The 22,062-nt window shown below is 43.8% G+C and overlaps 1 protein-coding gene across 1 annotated transcript in view; it reads left to right on the forward strand.

Annotated features, from left to right (window-relative positions):
• The window catches only part of arhgef10la (Rho guanine nucleotide exchange factor (GEF) 10-like a), an 83,938-nt gene that overhangs the window by 9,604 nt on the left and 52,272 nt on the right, over positions 1 to 22,062 (forward strand). Inside the window, exons 8-15 of the mRNA XM_078283799.1 lie at positions 520 to 685; positions 3,046 to 3,068; positions 3,251 to 3,381; positions 4,213 to 4,385; positions 6,471 to 6,482; positions 7,232 to 7,347; positions 8,766 to 8,893; positions 19,018 to 19,118. Of these exons, the coding sequence (XP_078139925.1) occupies positions 520 to 685; positions 3,046 to 3,068; positions 3,251 to 3,381; positions 4,213 to 4,385; positions 6,471 to 6,482; positions 7,232 to 7,347; positions 8,766 to 8,893; positions 19,018 to 19,118 (850 nt within the window). The remainder of the gene's footprint in view (positions 1 to 519; positions 686 to 3,045; positions 3,069 to 3,250; positions 3,382 to 4,212; positions 4,386 to 6,470; positions 6,483 to 7,231; positions 7,348 to 8,765; positions 8,894 to 19,017; positions 19,119 to 22,062) is intronic.

Consider the following 22,062-nt stretch of genomic DNA (forward strand, 5'->3'; position numbering starts at 1 on the left):
GGAAGTGTATGTATTAAATCATACATTACAGGGAACTTAAGTTCAAGGCAGTGAGGTACATCAGAGATGCATACACAGACAGCAGCATGCTGTCACAGGGTCACAGTCGCAGACAAATATTGGCATGTAAGCCACACATGTTTACAGTTAGACAGACTTGGGTCAGTTGCTGTTTGCAAATGCTTTTCATGGTTTGTTTTAGCCTAGAGAGAAAACTTTACGCAACCACTGGAAAGTATTTAAAGTCAATGTATTGTACATTTACTTGACAGTTTCTGAATTCTCCTGATCCACTTGGTACTCCAAACAAATTAGAATTAGATAATTACCAAAAATATTTGACCTCATTTGATCCTTTCAAGAAGGAAACCCAGCGCTCTCCCAAAGAGAACAAATTATTGCATTATCACAATTCAGCATATTACAGTATACCCAGGAATGGATTAAAACAGCCATTACACAGAAACCTAAGCGCACAACGGTGGATACTCCTTAACTCTCAGTGCATTCTTTTTTTAGGACATGCTTAAGAATACACCTAAGGGTCACGTGGATCGCCTGCCGCTGCAGCTGGCTCTGACAGAGCTGGAGATGCTGGCCGAGAAGCTGAATGAACAGAAACGAGTAGCCGACCAGATTGCGGAGACTCAACAACTAGCCCGCAGTGTCAGTGACCGCCTGCTCAGTAAGGTGACTGGATACGCATGCACTTACACATGCACATGTACACACACACACACACATACACACACTGACACGCGCACACACACACACGCGGCCCAATCAAATCAACTGTGTAGCCCAAGCTCGGAGCCCTTTAACTTCTCTGCGTTGTTATCAGTGTGAGCCAAACACCTGCAAATTAAACTAGTATATAGCCATCACTTATATCACTTTCCTGCACATTAATCTAGGAAGGCATTTTTATTTAGAGAAATGATCTCCTAGAAATGATGCCCATTATCATCCCTAAACAGTACCAAAATGCAATGGCAGAGGCGTTGCCTCTCCATTCCATTACCACATTGAAATTACAGTCCTGCCGCTGCAAATCTGAACAAATGCTGCTCTGAATAAGAAGAATTAGGGGGTAAATGAGACATTTAATTGGAAACTGTGAGAGAGCTATCTCCTTCACCCCGTTGCTCTCCCTCTCTTTTGGGCTCTTGCTCTCTCTCTCTCTCTCTCTCTCTGTCTTTCTCCACTTTACCTCTCCTCTATTCCCCTCTTGCTCTCTCTTGCTTACTCTCTTGCTTACTTTCTCACTACACTTATGCTCTCTTCTTCTCTTTCTCTAGCGTGCCCGCCTCTTCCTCTGTCTCCCTCGCTCTCGCCCTCCCGCTCTCTTTATTTCTCTCTATCAGCCCTTGCTTTCCAGGACCCTGAGATGAGCTGATTCGGCCAATCTCCTCCACTCCACACAGAATTCCATTTGCTGCGGTGACACTGCAGAATTCCAATAGGAAACCGTCTCCTCTATTGCCCCCATAACCGTCCAATGAAATATTCATTCTTTGTCTCAAAGTATCTAAGTCGCCGGAATAGGACAGATAACAATGTGAGTGAGAACCGGTTTCACACATGCACACACACACGCACACACACACACACACACACACACACACACGCACACGCGTGGTGCAGTGCACTCTGTGACTATTGATGCTTGAAGACTTTAAGGGTCTATTCTTATAGAGGCCCACCTCTTGAGGGAGCTGTACGGTTTTGTGGCCATCAAACGACAGTCCCAGTCAGACTAATGACTCATTTCTGTGCTATCTGAGCCACAGCCAAAAGCAGCTACAGATTGCCCGCAGATAGAACATCCTATTCTGTGAAATGTGGTCAGAAGTGTTACTGCACTGCGGGTCTTAGAATGGACACAACAGAGAGATTCATTATTCACTAAAATCGGTTTCTATTGAACAAACACAAACATCAAAGAGGTATCCGGGATGCGAGCTCCATATCTGGACTTTACCTGCTGTTTGCGGTTTTGGCTTCACTTAAATTGTGATGAATCCAGCTTAGAAGATTGGTGCAGAATGCATAAAACTGAAAGTATTGATTTAGGCAGTCATAAAAGAAGCTGGACCAAAGTGATAAAAAAAAAAGGCTTTCTGTTGCTATTTCCCCTTGCCAAACATATGGATGATTGGAAAGCACAGCATGTGCCAGCATACTGTAGCATAAATTGCATCTGTTGTTGGATTCTTTTACTGTGTCTCTGTGTGTGTTTGTGTGTGTGTTTGTGTGTGTGGGTGTGCGCGTGTAAAGGTGTGCATGCAGCAAACTGTTTGTGTGTGTGTGTGTGTGTGTGTGTGTGTGTGTGTGTGTTTGTGTCCATGTGTAGCTACCTCACTGTGGTGGAAAGGCTTGTGTGTCCCAATGACCCAAAGAGCTAAGCTGTTCCGGACTTTGCAGTGGTGGTATGGTGGAGAGCAGACAAAAAGACACAGAATGATCTGAGACCAATGTTGGAAGCAAACCACAAAAAAAAATAAAAAAATAAAAAAAGTTCCTGGCAGCTCCCTGTAGCCCACTGAAGGTCGCCTTCAGTATCCTCTCTCACCGCTGTAAACAGGGGTGCAAGGCAAAGTCTTTCACTAAATCCTAAAAGTAGCAATACCATAATGGAAAAATACTTTATTAAAAGTTAAAGTTCTGCATTCAAAAGTTTACTGTGTATTAGCAGTAAAATGTAGGCTACTTAAGTATCAAAAGTAAAAGTACTCATTCTCAAGAGTGGTCCCTTCAGAGTGTTAAATTATTGATGCATTAACCTGTAAGAAGTATTTTAATGTTGTAGGTCTAACTGCTCCATATACTGTTGTGTAGTTTAAACTCTAACAATGCAACATATTTTATGAGCTTATTGTATGTTTTACATGTAAAACCTTATTCTGCAAAATAGCTAGTAACTACAGCTGTCAGATAAATGTAGTGGAGTAAAAAGTACAATATTTCCCTCTGAAATGTGGTGGAGTAAAACTATAAAGTCTCACAAAATGGAGATACTTACCTCAAAATTGTACAGTACTTGAGTAAATGTACTTTCCACCTCTGGTGTACACGTATATGTTCACACACGTTAACTGACCTTCAACACCGCGGATGTGTTGCTAATCCCCGATGAGACGTCTGTTCCTCCCGGCCCTGACCGGGAGGAACGGACCCTTGGCCCTTTGTGATCCCGTCTCCTCTGACTCTGATCTGATTGCTCTGTCCCTTTTAGCAACTGAACTCGGAGCAGGGGTCTCTGGTCCTTTGTGAAACGCTGATTGAGACTGTGTATGGTGAACGAGGGCAGGTCCTGAAGTCCAAGGAGAGAAAGGTCTTCCTCTTTGATGATGTACTCATCTGTGCCAACATAAATGTCAAGTAAGTCCCCCTGGTAGAATAAGCAGCTAAACTCTCTGTTTTCAAAAACACTAGTGCTAATGCGGCCATAACACATAGTTCTTGCATGAAATATTCTGGCAAACCGGCATACTGAGGAGAAATAGCTATTAGGCGGCACGAGGCTCTAATATGACGCTCTAGGTTTTGTAAGGATATTTTGGCAAACTGCATAGTAAAGAGAAATAGCTACTAGGCGTTTTGAGCACTATCAGGAGTTGCAGGAGCTTTATCAGCTTTAAACAAATGGTAGAATGCCTAACGACAGCAACAGGAGTCTTAGATTACTGACATAAAAGATTTTTTGGTTTCTTTCCAATTTATCCGCTATGACAGTGCCATTGATCACATCTCTCTTGAGAGAAGGTAAACAGGAAAGGGATTTTTTAATATTTTGCAAAGCTCCTGTCAAAGATGTCGCTTAAAGCCCTCTTGTTCAGCCTTCAAAATAATTATCACTCCATGTCTCGTTCAACTCGAGTGTCCCGAAGTTGACTTTGTCTGCCCTCCAGGATCTTGACAAACCGATCACAATGTTGATTGTCTGCATGATTACAGGAATACATGAATAGCAATGAACTCCTTCTCACAGCCGGGGGTACAATTTTGGCGGTGAACATGGCTGATCATACGGATTGTAATTCCCTCTCCCAGGTCTTCTTCATGACATTTCAAAGAGCTTCACCTCACTTCTCCTCCTATTGGAATACTGGGATTAGTGCTGTTAGCAGGATACGGATAGGGAGGGAATTTCTCCCAGGTTGTTTTTTCCTCCTTCTACCTCTTATTATTTTTTCCTCTTCCCTCCACCAGGGGGCCTCCAGATATCAGCAGTCTGGTCCCCATTGGCCCCAAGTACACCATGAAGTGGAGCGCCCCCTTGCAGCAGGTGCAGGTAGTAGAGGTGGGGCAGGAGGGCGCTCAAAGCAAAGACACCCTGTTCCAACAGAGCGGAGCCAAGCGGCCCGGTGGTGCCTCTGCTTCAGGTAAAAACAACCCTTCTCCGGACCTGATTCACCCTATCTCATTCCTATCCCATATGTGTCATCCTCCAGTCTGGTTAATCTCATCACTTGGACTGACTTTTAGTCTCGGCCCCTTACTCTGACTCAGCAAGGCTAATCTGTTTCTGTTCTGAAGTGTCCCGCGGAGGGCTGGAGATGCAGCCGTGCTGCTTGTCACTCTGATTGAGGATGTGTTTGTGAAGAGAATAGTGATGACGGTCACTTGTTCCCATCTGCCTGGGGTGTTTTATCTTAGAGAGAGATGTGGGGGTAGAGAGCCCACTACTGCTGCATCCCCACAGTCTCATTTCACTCTCTGATAGACCACAAACACATCTAGAGTGGAGTCATCAATCTGCAGAGATTATTCCCATCCTTTCCAGCCCCAATTAGAGAGCCAGTAGCAGTAGATAGGAATCGGTGGTTGAAACACTAGTTCTCCTACCACCCCTCGCAAAACTCTGGTGTATACAGAGCTTGACGAGATCCCTGATAAATGTGCCAAGGGAAAAGGGAGATACAAAGCCTTATCAGGATGTAATGGTACAGGCTTTTAAAGTTGCAGCTCCATGACTTAAATATTAATGGTGCCTTCTTCAGAGCTATCCGTGTCACGCTCAGCGAGCAGCTAGTGTTTTGAGGGCTGGTTTAGATTCTCACTGGATTAAGTTTTCGATGTTGTTCAGGTACTGTATACTCTCACAACTTTGCTGCAAGGTTGTGAGATCGTGTAAGGTGAGCTCTCAGTGCGCCTCTCCCTCTTCCTCTGCCTCTGTCTAACTTTCCAAATGTTATGCCCCACAGAGGGTGCTTGATTTTGATTTGGACATCCTCTCCTCTTTTTTGCTTTTCGACACATCGCGGTCACCTTAATCATGTCCACCCAGAATCCTCCCTGAGCATCTGTGGGGCTGTTCCCCAACCTTCCACTCAGACAGGCTGTCCCGTCTATTTATAGTCCCCTCCCCTGTGATGTCATTCAGCGGGGCGTCCTGCTTAAATCCCGCACTCCCTCAGCATGGCTCAAAATGGAGTCATTTTTCATCTCCTGCAGGCCCTAGTGCCCTCCTTTATTGATGAAAGCCGGCCCTTTGGGAAATGCAAGGCTGTCTCTTTCTCTCTCAATTTCTCTTCTTTGTCTCTCTGCCTCTGTCCCTCTCTTTCTCTCTGTCTCAGTCTGCTCCTGCCTAGACACAGAAGGCCCACCATGTTTTCTCTTCCTACATGCTGACTGGACCACTGCAGCCTACTTGTTTACTCACACGCAGCCTTACCTTCACTGAGCCCCCATTACACTTCTATTATTGCTGCTTCTCTTTTTGACCTGCTGTCAGGAGCGCAGGACAGTTTGCAGTCTATCACAAATGTACCAGTTGGTTTTGGATCAGAGAAGGGTTTTGATGCAGGTGTGGAAGGTGCATTGTCTTTAAATCCATTGGTTACCATCACTGGCACAGTAGCTAAGTGCTAGATTGCTGACTTATTCCACATCGGCCGGAAAGCCGGGATGGGCCCCTCTGGGCTCTGGCCTTCCTCACTAGCTAGCTACGTGCCTGGCGGCCGTTGTGGATAGCCGTGTCTGAGTGTGAAAACCATATCCTGCCTCACCAACGGGATTACGCTGGATTACAACTCAGCACATTCACCTCTGGGGCTGCAGCCAACAGCAGGCCCCCAGAGGGGCTCACTGAACCTGTGCAGGGGTCCAGGCGATCCCCCTTGGAGGGAGCAGGAAGACATCATTGTAGCAGCTCACAGCGCACCCTTTTATATTCAGATGTCACCACTATTGATTGCCCTGCACAGATGACAGATGTCAGTGGCCGTCTGTGTCAAAGATCCCATTAAACCCCAAAAGGCTACAATGGAGTTCTTTAAATGAACAATACCCGCCCACCCCCCGCTCTTTCTCGCTCTCTTTCCTCCCAAGGCTTTACTCTCACTCCATTTGTGCACACGTTTATAGACAAAAGGCGGCAGGTCCCTTCGGAGGACCATGCTTCACTAAGCCCGCCTACTGGCTGAGCTCCTCTGCTGCTTGATTATGTGGCAGCGGTGACAGTGCAGGGCAGCTCCAGAGCAAAATCTACCTGCAAAATTTAATTAGGCAGTTCTCGCGGAGCCTGCTGCTGGGGAGATGTGGGCCAGGGGAGCTAGGACGGAGGATGGCAGACAGGAGGAGACAGAGCTATCGATTCTCGGCAGTAGGAGAGAGAGACTGCGAACGGAGCGGGCTTCAAATCGATGCTGAATTTTGTGTCTAATGAGACACCTGCATTCCTTTTGCCCAGCAAAAGGGCGTGATGGCTCCAAATAACAGTTTCTCCATCTGATTTTTTTTTTACTCATAAATTCACTCTCTGTAGTTCAACAAATAATGAAGATCGATCCATCCACACATTGAACCTCCTTTATTAGTGCCACTAGAGTTTCAGCAAAAGCAAGTTTTCTTTCTGCACTTCCACTAGTTCAAGTTTGTTCAGGTGCAGTGTTATTTATTTATCTATTTTTTTCAAGAGTACTTTGAGTTTCAACTTTCATGTGTATTTCATGTCCACGTCAGGACAATGGTCATTGCTGTTAATACCATGTTTAATAACAGAATGTCCACACCATGTTTATTGTATGAATGAACATTGCCGAGCTACATATGCTCAGCAATGTATGTAATCCTGTCGTTTCCGTGTGTATATACAATATGCAGAGGATATGTATGTGTGTGCATGTGTATATACAGTATACTGTACATGTGCACATCCTTGCATGAGAATATGAAATGCTTGTGATATCACACTCTCATAGGCTTTGTGTGTTGCCTCTCCTCTTAGGTAAAGCGATCCTGGGGCCACCGCGGCTCTACCAGGAGCTACAGGAGCTGCAACATGACCTTTCTGTGGTGGAGGAGGTCACTCTACTTGTGGGCACGCTGCAGGGGACCTACCAGGTGCATGTCGCTTCACGTTACATTTTTACTCTGGCTGGCCTGTCTCATAGGCAAAATACTTATCACACAGCATTTCTAATGCAACAGAGTTAGCCAAGAGGCAAGATTTCAGGCACAGGTCTCTCCAGTACAGCTAAATCTACAAGCCAAACCACAAAAGCCAGAGCCTGTTTCATTCATCACGCCACTACACAGGCTAGGCTTGTTCTTTCAGTATTCTTTAAAAGCCCCAGTCCAAATTAGCCACTTTAAAAAAACACACGCCCACAGCCTTACCTTCAAACATGCCAGTCTTTACTCGAAAACTGCTTTCATTTTTGCAGTGTAACAAATTATTTATAAACCAGTTATCTCAAAATATTGACTGAAAATATATGAAATATGAATTGTTTTTTGTAAACCGCAGCTTACCCTACAATAGTTCTGAAGCCCCGAGAACATGCTAAAGAATCACAGAAGCAGCAAAGAGAAAATCGAAGTATGCACAGTGAATTTAAAATGTAGGACTCTGTGCAAAGTAAAAGATCAAGTTTGGATGGTACAAAGACAACCATTTGGGGAAATCTCTATCAGCTATTCCTCTTAAAGAAATTGCAAAAGGAGATTCAAGATGTGTTTAAAATGTGATCAAAGAGTGGCCTCATATGCTTCTTGAATCATCAATTTCTAAAGGTCTGAAGTCTCCCATCTATCTCCTCGTCAACAGCGCCACAATGGCGGGAATGAGATGTTCCCTCTGAAATGGATAGATGTGGCAGATTTACAATGTGGCAGAAGAAACCAACTGTGCCCCTCCTGCAGTGAGCCCTGTTCAAATCAGTACACTTCCCAGTATTCTGCCACTAACACATTAACACTACCATACAGTACATAAGACAGCCAGGGAGGTATACACTAGCAATCTCCAAAGAGCCTCTCAGGCTAATGGTGGCCCTTTGCCTTCCTTCTCTTAACGAGCACAATGTCCTAAGGAGGAGTGATATTGGCCTTTCTCCAAATGACTGATTTTCACTCTCCACCCGGTTATAATAAAATTGTCCACCAAACAAATAGAGGAAATACTTCTGCACAGCTCATTGACTTCAGAAAATTGATTTGATTCTATTTGACTTGAGGGACTAGGCTTTACTGTAGAATGGATGCAGGAGTTGGAGTGAATGCAACGTTACATTTGAGGGGATAAAAATGCTTCAGCCATATGGCTTGAAATAATGTAGTGTGCTGCACTGCAGTTTTATGTGAGTGGGTGCCAGGTTATTCTACAGTTTGTGTATCAGTACATCACTATGTGAGCACATCTACAGTATACACCTGTGCTCAGTATGCGCATAATGTGCTTGTATCTATGCCAGAGGGCCTACTGCATGTCACAGCTGAGGAACAACTTTTAACTGTGTATTTTTTTTTTTGCATCGAAGAACCTGAACACCACCGTGGCCCAGGACTGGTGTTTGGCTCTGCAGAGGCTTATTCGCATCAAAGAAGACCAGATTCAGAGTGCTAACAAATGTCGCTTACGCCTGCAGGTGCCCGGCAGGCCAGACAAGTGAGTAGTGTCTCAAATACAGTTATGGCTCTAAGTAAAATCCACATATTCATATGAGTATATAGATCATATCTGTAATGACAACAACAGTAACAACAACGAGAACACGAGTAAAAACAAGAAAAGGAACAACAAGAGCAGCAACGGCAGCAGGATTTCCCTCATGTTGCTCAGTGATTTAAAAGGTGCAAACTGAGGATGGGAGTGCATGTTTTAAACTGTGGAGTTGATTCCAGGAAACGTCTTGCTGATGAAATTGCCTCATCCATAACTCTGAAAACAGGCCATCTCATGTAGCACTAAAAGATAATAGCCGGTGACAAACATTTTAATGTCTCCTGCGCACTAGGGTTATAATAATGAAGGATCCTGACGTTGTGCTCCCGAAGCTCCTCAGAGCATATTCCCTGGGCTTATTCTCAACCAGAGTTAAATGCCTGCTCCTGACCCTTCGCAAGTGAAAGATGGAAACAAAGTATTCTGTAGTGAGTGGGTAATTACCTGAGTCATATAATTCATTCCCTTGAATGCTTGGATAGAATAATGGATAGCCCTCATAAGATGTTCTTTTTTCAGGATTGAGGGTATGAATTCATTATAAGTCGGATACTTTTTGCATTTTCAACTTCTGTGGCATCTTATCAACCTTTACAGTCTCTAACATGCTAGCCCAACACATACTTTATTTCTGAATTCCTCAATTGCTCCTTTGGCTTAACCAGAGGAGAAGGATCCATGTTGTTATCATATTAGCAGACGGCATGACACACTCATTTGAGTACAGTATGCCCAAAGCCAAATTTCATTCAGCATCATTCATCTTCTATACTATACTTCAGTGCTATAATTCAAGTCCTAACTGTAGGCTACCAGAATATCAATTTCATACACTTTTAGTTTTTATATATCAAATATATAGCCTATACACACACACACACACACACACACACACACACACACACACACACACACACACACACACACACACACACACACAGTATTTATGTGTTAATATGTTAATAAACCACACAATTTAGAGGGAAGATTGGTTCTGAATGCTCCCCTGATGTGACTTTTTTTTTTTTGGTATGGCTTCCAATTTCTCTCCATTATAATGGTAAAAGCTACACAAATAGACTCAGCAATGTATCAGCAGTCTATGAGTGTGGCCATCTACAGGTGAGATATCTTGCTTTTCTTATTTGTCTCAACACTTCTTATACTTAAAGCAGATATATATTCTCATGTGCATCTCTTTATTGCGCCTAAGTGGCAGTAAAGAATTCAGATATCAGTGATCCTAAATTAATACAATATTGAGATATGCTGGAATTGTCCGGAGATAAAGAAAAGGTGATGATAAGCAACAAATCCTTCCTAGGTAAGCCAGCTACTCACTTCCCTGCTAAATTCAAGCAATTGTGGTTGTTTTTCCCGAGATAGCTAGCTAATTTGTTAACTGTTAGGTCTATCTGAAGACACTTCAATGCTGTGTTGAAGTAACAGCAGTTTTATATGCCAATCTTGGGGGTAGCGTTTCCCACCCTGAGTGTTCAAAATGGCTGCTTTATTACAATAACAGTACAACTAAACCCCTAAAAGATGTCCCACCTAAAACATGCTGTCCCACTTTATCTAACTAAGTGGAACAACTGAAAAAAGAGTTTAAAAATTCAATCATCATAATGGCAACTTTTTTTTTGGATGCAAGTATTATGTATAATAGTATTATGTCTTTAATAAAATTTGACACTGCACAATATTTAGGATGTTTTATAGTCTTACAGCATTAAAACAACAAACAGTTAGTGTTCTCTGACAGTATGCAATCCTTGGCAGGTTATCATGTCATACATAAGCGTACAAATGTAAAATCACAGGTCGGCTGTTGGTAAGCTGGAGCACTTCTTAACGTGTTGAAGTGGATCCTGGTGGAGCAACTACTGAATGACTGCGTGACGACTATAAGAGGAACAAAGATAGCAAGAAGAGAGAGTCTGAGTAGCTGAGAGTTCTGCAGAGGAACTGGGGATAGAAAATGATGGGAGATTACAATGGATTCCACTTTGTGGCTCCTGGTGGGTGGAGGATAAGGAAGAGGCAGGGAAGAAGAAAAAGAGAGAGAGATTGTGACGAAGAGAGAAGAGAGATAGCCCTGCCGAGAGAGAGAAGTTTGAGAGAGAGAGAGAGAGAGAGAAAGAGATACAGAGAGAAAGAGAGAGAATGATGATCTGTACATCCCTACAAAAGACGTGGCTTGGTGCCGGCAGGGCAGCGGCAGTCAGAGGAGGGGCCTCATGCATGGGAGCCAGGGAGAACCTAACTGTGCTCAGCCAAGCTAAAGTGACAGCTTGAGCAGCAGAGCTGTGCAGATCGGTTCCCCCACATCTCCCAGCTTCCTCGTCGGCTGTCACACCAGGCCTGCAGGGCCAATCTGCTTACTCAGATGTTTGGTGGAGCCAGATGTCATGCTTACAAGAGAGTCCCCGAATTCCCCTTCAAGGGGTACCCTATTTGCTGAGTTCCAGTGATAATGTCATTAGCAACTGCACCGACAAGGAGATTTCCCACCCTTACATCTGTCCAAGCTGTAGATTTGTATTAACCCCATCAGGGTGCATACAGTATGGCATATTGCAAAACAGAATCATTTTCCGCTATTGAGGGACACTTAAAAAAAAAATTTAAATCAGAGCGAGCAAGACCTGGGCTGAAATTACACTTGGAGATGGTCACAGCGTTTGTGTGGAGAGGGATCAGATAAAAATGTCAGTTGAAAGAGAGAAGCTCCTTTAGGAAAAAGAGCCAGCGCTGGGTGTGTGATAGCAATCTAATTGAGGCTGGGCCTGGGTGGCGGGTGGCTGGACTGGCAGCGGGCCTCGGGGCTGGGGGTGACAGGTGGCGCAGCGGGTGCCCAAACCATTCTGACACTACCCAGGGTGCAGCAGTGGCAGATTGCAGGGGAGAACAGTGGGCAGACTGAATCTCTCTCTCGCTTTCTCTCTCTCTCTCTCTCTCTCTCTCCCTCTCACACACACACACACTTATTTTCTCTTTCTATCCTGCTCTTTTTTGTTCCTAATCACAGTAACAATCACAGGATACAACAATGCTTGCAGAGGCTGGATGTGCACGTTAATGCGCACCCACGTTCACATGTGCACATGAATTCATACCTGCTCACGAAGTCATGCACGCACACAGCTCACGCACGCATCTCAGACACAGAAGCGCACGCACACACACACACGCACAGATAGGAACACACTGACACACATACAGCCGAGCCTTTGCTCTGCGGGTGAGAGAGTGGGACCGCAGCAGGGACCCCCTGTACTGAGTTGGTCCCCTCCTGTCTGGCCGCGAGCGTCTCTCTGCAGTCAGGCAGCACATCACAGCCTCCACACTGCAAACAGACTGAGTACGTGGAGAGAATCCTGACTGCCGCCTCAAAGGCACCAGCCTACGTGTGACAGCAGTTCATTAACATCCACTTTTACTGTGTCTGCTGGAGCGACTACAGGCACAGTTACATGGGCCACATTGGCAAGCGACAGATATAGAGTTCAAATTTCATAGTTATGGCAAATGTGTTTGTTGCTTCACCCCAATCCCACTAGCACAACATGCAAAGGTACATGAAGGATTCTGAAAAAGTGGCAGATGCACATGCAGTCAACTGTAATCTAAGCCTGTAGCCTCTTTCGTTTCACTGGTCATGGGCCCTTTTAGGGAGGCTGTGCAGGCTACCTGTGAGGTGCCACGAATGTCATATCACATGTCACATTTATAGCCACATCAGTGATCTGCGTCCCATTTCCAAAGAGTGCTATCATGTCTAGTTCTTTCTGCCTGAGTGTCTAGTCCATCCTGGATCAGATGGGCAAGCTCTGGCACTGGAGGGCCCTTTCGACCTTATGTCAGCGTCTGGAGAGCAGAAGGGTTTCTGTGATTGCTCCGTGTGTCTGGAGAGAGGAGGTGTGTCACGGGTGGGTGCATGGCAGGCTCCCGCTTAACATCTGTCCCATCCTTGTGCATTAGTGTACAACAGTACATGAATCCAGGGACTATTTTTTTGTTTGCTCGGCATCATATTTATTCACACCATAGGAGCTGCTACTGTTGGCCAGTGAGCAGGTCCATTGGAGCAGTTTGTGTTAAGGGTATGACCACATCTACAGTTTATTTTCATTGTGCCAAATTTACTTTGTTGCATTTTTGTATTTGGTTCATTCAGGTTCACTCAGCCCAATTACAAGCAGACCAGGGCTTGCAAACAAAAGACACATGGATTCACAAGTAGCTTGTTTATTGGACAGAGTTTTGGTAACCTGTCATCCCATGAGGTTAGAGATTTTAGTGGTGGTGGTGGTGGTGGTGTTTGTGTGTGTGTGTGTGTGTGTGTGTGTGTGTGTGTGTGGGGGGGGGGGTCAAAACAAATCTGACTCCACTCCCTATAGTGTATGATGGACTTGTTGGCGCTCTTTGCTCTATTTGTGCTTCTTTGTTCTCTCCAGGAGCTGTGGAATGTGCTCATCGGCTCATATATTGAGCAGCCATTTCACATCATGTTGAATCTCCCAAGGTTCATTTTGTTGTGTTAGGCTTTCCACGCATCAGTAACTGCTGGCTACCAGATGTCAACATCCGTCTGCTTATACCCACAAAACCTTGTGTTTTGGGGTTGCTTCCTGTAGTTGGCTTGGATTATGTTCTCACTCTTAATGAACTGCAACACATTTTGCTGAGAAGAGGACGCAGTGCGGTTATTTGGTGCGGCCCAGAGCTTGATTGGCATTGTTCTCAACTGTCCAAATGAACCACCAGTAAACATTCCAGCGGTCAAATAAACTGTTCCAAACACGTTTGGTGTGAAAACGCCCTTAGTGACAGGAAAGATAATGGTAGTTGTTGAGGGAGGGGAGGGCTGACTGGTTTCTCCCATTCAGTGCTGGGATTTGAACCGACAACCTTCCAGTCAAAAGCATGCTTCTCTATCTTAGTTTCTCTTAAAGTGTTTAGTTTCTTATGACTGAGTGTCCAGTTCAGATAAACAAACTCCCATAGGGACACAGGACGGTCTCTTTGACCTCGACTCAATATCCCTCTCTGGCTGTTCGCTGTTTCTGGGGAGTGGAGGTGAACCGGTGGGTGCATGACAGGCTGCCGCTCAGCACTCACCCCTACATCTGTCCCGTCCTTGTGCATTAGTGTCACACGTGCGCCTCGGCACTGACCCGCAACCATAAATCAGCCGGGCCGGGTCCTCGCCTCACACCCCTCCCCTGCCCTGCCCTGCCCCCGTTCCTCCGCTCCCCCTCCCTCTCTCCGACTCTCCTCGCCTCTCAGCTCTCCTCATCTCCCCTCTGCCAGCGTGCCTGAGTCTGCTTCTCCATTCTGGCAGTGCACCACACCTGCACTGCGGCTGTCAATCAGCGGGGTTGGGGGGAGGACTCGGAGACTGCGCTCAGTTTAGCATGTTTGAGGCTGTGTGGGCATGGAGCATTGCCCCAGCAATACAACCAAGTGAGCTGCTGTATTCTCGTCACTCCCTGTCTCTCTCCTTCTGTCTTCTGGCATATTGCTTCTGCTATATTTAAGCAGCAAATGGTGTGAATTACACTTCTTTGTGCAAGCTCCACTTTTCAACACGTCAAGGAAGTTTGAGATCTTACTCACGTTATTCTGTCCCAGTCTGCAATCTCTCTCTCTCTCTCTCTCTGTGTTTCTCTCTCTCTCTCTTTCTGCCTGTCTCTCCTCCTCTTTGAGATGAAAATGAATTTGCAGCGGGCAGCGGCAGGTATGACAGAAGCAGAATTTCAGGCTGCACACTGTTATCCACTCAATTACCTTCTAATGATGTCTGAATGTGAAATTGTCTTCCTTATGTGTGTCTGACGGAGACCTTAGCCTCCCCCTTTTCTCTCGCTCGCTCTCTCTAGCACTCTCCCGTTCTTTCACTGCTTCAGAACCACTGTAGAGTGGTTGTACAGGTGACTGAGACAGGGCCATTATTCTGGAAAGCTGCTCAGGGCTTTAAAAAGATGGCTCATCCATGGCCAGACAGCCTGCTTGTTGTCCCAATGAGGCTTGATCAATCCCGTCTATGGATACACACTGGCCATCCAGGTACTATACTGCTGCTGATATACTGCTAACTCGCTGTCGATACTACCAGTCTCGCTTTATACTGCTCAGCATTACAAAATTATTACTTCCCAACATTTTACATTGTGTTGACAGCAGAGACAGCCAAATTAAAAAATATATAAAATGGATGTTTAGAGGGAAAAAAGTTCACTGACAAAATAAAAATACGTTTTTTTTAGGTGGGAATCTACAAACGGGAGATGAGTTTCTACTCCGCTTTTGTGTTTCTAGCTATTTTTTCTCTGCTTAGCCCCACCTCTCCATATCTATCCTGTTTTCCTGAATGGTCATTTCCATTTCCTTTCTATCCAGTGTCCTTAATAGGAATAGGTTGTAACTCCTGACTCTGAGCTGAGCACATAAAGGAAAAATCCACCCTAAAACCCTTTAACACTTTTAAACACTTTGCGTTGCTGGGCCCATTCTGTTGTTTGGTGGTATATTTTCGTCTTGTGGATAACTTGCCAAATGTAGATGACGTGATGTCATGTTGAGATATTTCCAATGGAGTTTAATTTCATCTAAAACATTAACGGTAAACAACGGTTTTGGTGTCAGTCCCTTAGAATCAAAGACCAAGGGGCTTCTTTCTAGACTCACCGTTTTGCACCAACGTTCAACAGTCATACAGAGACAAATGCATTGTAGAAGAAGCAGAGAGACCCATTTCTCCACTGACAGTAGCCTCAATAGACCAGAATCAATGAAGCAACAAGACATATTGCGTTTGCGAAAGGGGCACGACTCTCACTTTTTCCCAACTATCACTATCACTATTGCTCTCTCCACCTACAGTACTGTGCAAAAGTCATAGGCACCCTAGATTTTTTATATAAATTTTGTCTTAGATGTTTATTTATTTGTTTTCTGCATTAGTGTGTCAGTAGGCTGCTCTTTATAGTACATTTTGGGATATTTAGAAAGCATTTAGAAAGCATCTTCACTTTACAGATTTTTTTTTGTACATGTGCCTAAGACTTTTGCACAATACTGTACATGTTCTGAATGCAACAAAAGCAGGCACATTCTCCAGGGGTTGTCGAAAGGCATTCTGGAAAATGTAGGAAATCACTAACTGAAGTAGAAGTAGACGAAGCAGGTTGAGGGGAAAGTGGGTACAACAAAGAAGTGAATTACAACACTTCATCACAAAATAACTACTGGAATGCATTGAACGTCACAGATTGATGATATATAACAGTGTGTCCAAGGGTGGATTTTTCCTTTAAGTTTGTTTTACTTTTACCAGCTGGTCAGAAGCACACTGAAATCCCTGGCTTATTTTAAGACATATTGTTGGTTTTATAAGATAAGATAAGACAAGATAAGATAAGATAGCACTTTATTGATCTCCATGGGAAAGATGCGTTATCGTCTGGTTATTTCCAAATACATGAATCCTTATGGTAGTGAAGTAGGGTAGTCTCCGATGTAGAAACCTGATTTTGGATGTTAGAAGAAAGAAAGATGTCATTGGGGTTATCAAGCGGGCCAGTTCCATCACAGAAGTGTCATTGAAGTAGAGCCATGGCATCTTCAGAGGGCTCAACCAGAGGTGGGAAGTAACAAAGTAAAAATACTTTGTTACTGTACGGTACTGTAAGATTTTCAAGTATCTGTACTTCACTTAAGACTTTTTACTTTTACTCACTACATTTCAAAAGAAAAAACTGTACTTTCTACTCACTACATTTTCAAAACAGACTCGTTACTCTCGGGAAATCATCAACCGATTTTTTTTTTATTATTATTAATTTTCCGCATCAGACATCTTCCATCCCGGAAGCAGCTGATCAAGCGCTAAATGTGATTGGCTGCTTGTTCACCAAAGCGACACCAAAAAGGAGGGAAAGGGACAGAGAGAGAGAGAGAAGCAACATGAAGGAGAGAGAAGCAACAAGAGAGCAGAGAATTAATGTTAGCTCAACAGAAAATCCCTGTTTAGTACATTAGAAATCACTTTTTTAGACGACTACTTTTACTTTTATACTTTAAGTAAATTTAAGACCATGTACTTTTATACTTTGACTTGAGTAAAGGATTTGAAATGGTACATCAACTTTTACCAGAGTATATTTAAGTATTTATATTTTACTTGCGTAAGGAATTTGTGTAGCCTACTTCTACCACCTCTGGGCTCAACAGTAAATATTTGGTGTCCTAGAACCAGCCCACTCGATACCAGCTGTCAGCGCTGAATGATAACACCTATCCTCACCTACACTAGACGGACACTACGCCGACAGTCAGCCTGGAGTCGGTGAAGAGGATACATTTTGTTTATTTAAAGATATAAGAAAATGAAAAAAAAAAAAAAGATCAAAGACCTCAGGCTTTGATCCCCTTTTTCCCTGGCCCCAAGTATCTTTGCGAAGATCTAAGTGCGTTAGACACCGTTATCTATCTTGGATTTGACCTTATAGAGCCTTTTCTCCAAACTGCTGCTTTCCAAGCGAGGGCATTTCTGGACAGCAGTGACCTCTAATTGGCCCAAACTGAGCTTATACTGCCCAAGCAAGACGCGTTCTCAGCATGGGGAGAGAGAGAGAGAGCAAAATTAGATGGAGTTTTATGTGGGCTTCATGGTTTTCTTTGTGTTAACACCTGTCTTTTTGCTTTCCTTTCCTGTTCTCTTTTATTCTTTGATCTCAGTGTAGTCGTGACTGTGTTCGCAGCGCTCACGGTCAGCCTTGGCTGGCGGCAGAATGTGGCCTTCGCTTCCACATTTCTCTGTTCACACTGGGTGAGAACTGTGCCGTTTGTCAAATCTCCATGGTGACAGAACCTTTTCTTTCTCTGCACTTTGTTGTTTTTATTTTATTTTTTTGTCCTCTCTCTATTTCCTACAAATACTACCTGTACTGGAGGTGTTTACTTCCAAAAAATGCAATTCACAATTTGTTGCAATTGCAGCTATTAATGCAATCCGCTGGAAAACACAAAGTCACAAAGGTAATCCGATTATTTTCAGTTACTTTTGGATTACCATCTGCAACCTATGTTTTTCTCCAGTAACAGATTAAAGTTCCATTTTTTGTATTAGTATTTGCTCATGTTCTGTATGAATGGAGGAAAACAAAATGATCCCAAAAGACGGCATATTTAGCACTTGTCAAAAGCACCTAAATGATCATATACTGTAGGCACAGAGGCGAAATACAGCCAAATGGATCACCATGTAAACAAAGTCCAGCATAAAGATGTGTGATTTGGCATGTTACATGGCCTCAAGCAAACCGCATTCAGATGATTTGCATAGAAGAGAAAGACAGGACATTTTTCAACTCTTGTTAAAGTTCAAATCATGTATCCATAATGAAACCTATATGCATAGAAGAATAGGCTAGTCAGTGTTGTGCGTGACACACCACATCAGTCAATTTAGAGATTTTGTTGAATGATTTTGTATATATATATTTTTTAACGTCTTCATTAATTCATGAATCATTAAGCTTTCTCTTTGGATTGCAATGATCTTGATCTACGGTGGCAGAGAATACCTAGTGGTGAAGACCGTCCTGTAACCGAGCGTTTGCATTTTTGCTCACAGAAGCCGCTATGTCTATCAAAGTGTCCTTGAGCAAGACACTGAGCCCCGACCTGTTCGTCCACTCTGAGCCACACTTGAGAACGGCCTCGGGTCAATTGCCTTATTTGTAATTTTTTTTTATCTCAATGTGGTCTCAACAGAGAATGCAGAAATATGTATTTGTGTGCATGTGCATAAACTGAGCAATTGGAGAACACACACACAGAAACACCTTCTCTTTCTCTCTCTCTTTGTTTCTCTCTCTCTCACACACACACACACACACACACACGCGCGCATGCACACAAGGTCTGGCCAAAATTTGTGTTTCTTCTCGCTCTGTTTATCTGTATTCATATCCTGTATTGCTCAGTAAAATACTTTGTGACAAGCATAAACACAATAAATTTTATGTGTGTGTATGTGTGTGTTTATTCTCCACTAGGTCAGGACGCCCTGTCAGTTTCATGGTGGTCTTCAACACTCCCAACCCCCTTAGTAAGATCTCCTGGGTCAACCGTCTGCACTTGGCCAAGATCGCACTACGTAAGCACACACACACACGCACACACACACACACCCACTCACACAGGCGCGCGCACACACACACACACACACGGGCACACACACAGATTGGATTGCTACGTCATCGCTATCTAAATAGGGTGATGTAATGCAGTGAAATGTAATAACAATGTCTTAAGTCGGACGCTCAGACACTTCATCACTGTTTGCTTTAGTTTCTATTGGCTAAGCGCAAAACTGGTGTTATGACTTATATAATCAGGGAAAAGGCAAGACTCTCAAATGGGGTCAAGTAAAGTGTAGGAGCTGAGGAAAGAGGCAGACTGTTTGAACAGTGTTGAATTAACAAGTTGTATTCTAAGACGCTATCTATCCATTTTGGAAACAAACATTACCCGAGGCTCATCGTTCAGCAGAGGATTCAGCCTGTGAAGGTATAATCATTTTGTCATCTAACGACTTTGGTTGCCTACTGTCCTTGAAAAAGCATTGGAATTTGTTTTAATTTTGCACTAGAGATCTTTTGTAAGGCTAAGTGCCACTTTTCTCAAACCTTGGATATCTCAAACTCTGAAATTTGGCAGTGGTCAACATCCAGTACTGGAAGAAATAAAACGGCCAGACCATGCCCAGCAGGGAGCAGCACAGTTCTTTCTTTTATCCTCCCATCCTCATGCCTCCACCCCTCGCCTTGCCCTGCCCGGGCCTGTGCCCACTATGCAGTCTGGCCACGCTGTAGTACAGGAGGTCCTCCTCTCTGGGGTTCATCAATGCATGCTGTGAGCCACTGGCAAAAGCAGAGAGGGGACTACCGAGGACATTAATCTGCTTACTTGGCCATGATGGCACGATTTTTAACCCCCCTCACCCCACTCCCCCCCCCCCCCCCCATCCTTTCCTGCTCCCCTGGTTGCCTTGAACATTCCTCCTTGTCACATGCACACTCTACTCTGAGTTTGTTATGTATTCAATTTTTCACACGGCGCTGCGCTAGCGTGTAGCTCCACTCTCTGTGTTGCGGCTGCTTATGTCCCAGAGGCCGTCATTGTGACCTCCCGTACAGAGATCTGTAAAGGTTTCACAGGAAGTTATTGGAAGAAGATTAAATGACAAAAAATGAAATGTCCCGCTTAGTTGAGTGGCCAGAGATGCGATTGTTGTGTGGTTAGTATCCAAGGGCAGCCCAGTGGAGTCGGGAGAAGGTCAATGGGAAGCCTGAAATATCTGTGCTTTACAGAAGTTGTCCTCAGTGTTTGCTTCTCTCTATATCTTGAGTATCTCTGTTCTTTTGCATTGCATTGAAAAGAGCACACAATACTGCTGGCCTAGCTTTCACAGACGGGGGAAAGGGGTGCATGATGCATACAGTACATCTGTAGGTTCTCCACCAGAGCTTGCAGTGTGGTTTGTGTCAAAACTGCATCAAAAACATCAGGCTGAGCGGAGTGGATCCTTTGGCTGCAGTGAAGCGCAGCATCCACAGTCTTGCCTTGTTGCTCACACCTTTATCAGCAACGCAGCAGTGTTACTGATGAGGACAGTGGCATCGTTACAGCATGCAGCTCCCTTCCCATATGGCTGGTGCGTGGACATAGATGACATTCAAAGCCAAACCATGCAAGTCATCCATGGCTGTCATACGGATGAGGAGCTGTATGCCATAATAATGTTTATAGAGACCATCAAAATCACAGCACGAATTGTACAGAACAGGGAAAAAAAATCTGTTGCCATTGTCAAATAAAATAAAAGTCCATTTCCTAAAATTCATTCAATAAACATTTATTTGGCTTCTATTTGGAAAGAAAACATCAAGCCCTTCCTGCAACCCCCTCCTATTTTCTCGCTGTCTTGGGATGTAATACATTTCCACACCCTTAAGACATGGGATGAAACAAATAATTATCAACATATCAATATTAGACACATTGTTTTCACTACATTGATTGACTTTGCCATAATGGCACCATTTTCAGCACCGCCCACCCCTTCCTTGTCATCCTCTCCTACTACCTCGTCGCCTTGAGCACTTCTCCTTGTCACAGACTGTCTCTACTCCTGTATGTATTTGGAAAGCTAAAATTAAAGTCTTTTTTATGCTTTTTTTTTTATGACTTACACAAGTTTCAGATGAATAGACTAATCTTGCATGTTTACATTTCCCTTCCAGAGTCACTTATCATGAGTGCAACAGTAAAATAAGATTCAATTTCATCATCAGGTTACAAGCAGCCAAGTGTGAGGAGCGCAGGTGTTGGGGCCGTTGGTATCACGGAAATAGTCCTGTGACCAAAGAATGATCATGAAAGAGGAAAGTGCAAGACACCCTTGACAGCAAGCATCCACTCTGCTGAAGTGTCCTTGAGCAAGGCACTGAACCCCTGCCAGCTCCAGGAGAGCTGCTGGAGGAGGGAAGTCAAATGAGAGATTTTCCTTTGGGGATAAATAGAGTATAACACAAAATATAAATATTTATACCGTGTATATTGAGGATATCAATATTTGGGACATTTTGTCACTCTCACATTGATTTACAGATCTCTTGTTAAAGTCAATGACAACATGTACAACTATATACAGTATATATATTTTATATTTGATTGTGTCATCATTTTTATATTACAAAGTTCATTTACAATATTCCATAAGCAGTAATCATATTCCACATTCAATACATTAATATCTTTAGATACACTTTTTTTTTATTCACCCCCAAGTTATTTAGCCTGGAAAGAAAAGAAAAAAGAAAAACAGACCAGGCGCAACATATAAAGCACCAGGGGGTTATATATATTGAGCTGAACATTGTAAGCAAATGGAACAAGGTACAACAGCATACAGATTGTCCTCAGCTTTACTTTTAGCTTTGTACTTCCACCGCATTTAGCAGGCGCCCTTTTGTATTCACCTTTCACTAATAGCTGATACATACATATGTATTCATAAATAAACAGCCCACACAACG

This window comes from Centroberyx gerrardi, chromosome 5 (genome assembly GCF_048128805.1).
Source record: "Centroberyx gerrardi isolate f3 chromosome 5, fCenGer3.hap1.cur.20231027, whole genome shotgun sequence".
Classification (NCBI taxonomy): Eukaryota; Metazoa; Chordata; class Actinopteri; order Beryciformes; family Berycidae; genus Centroberyx; species Centroberyx gerrardi.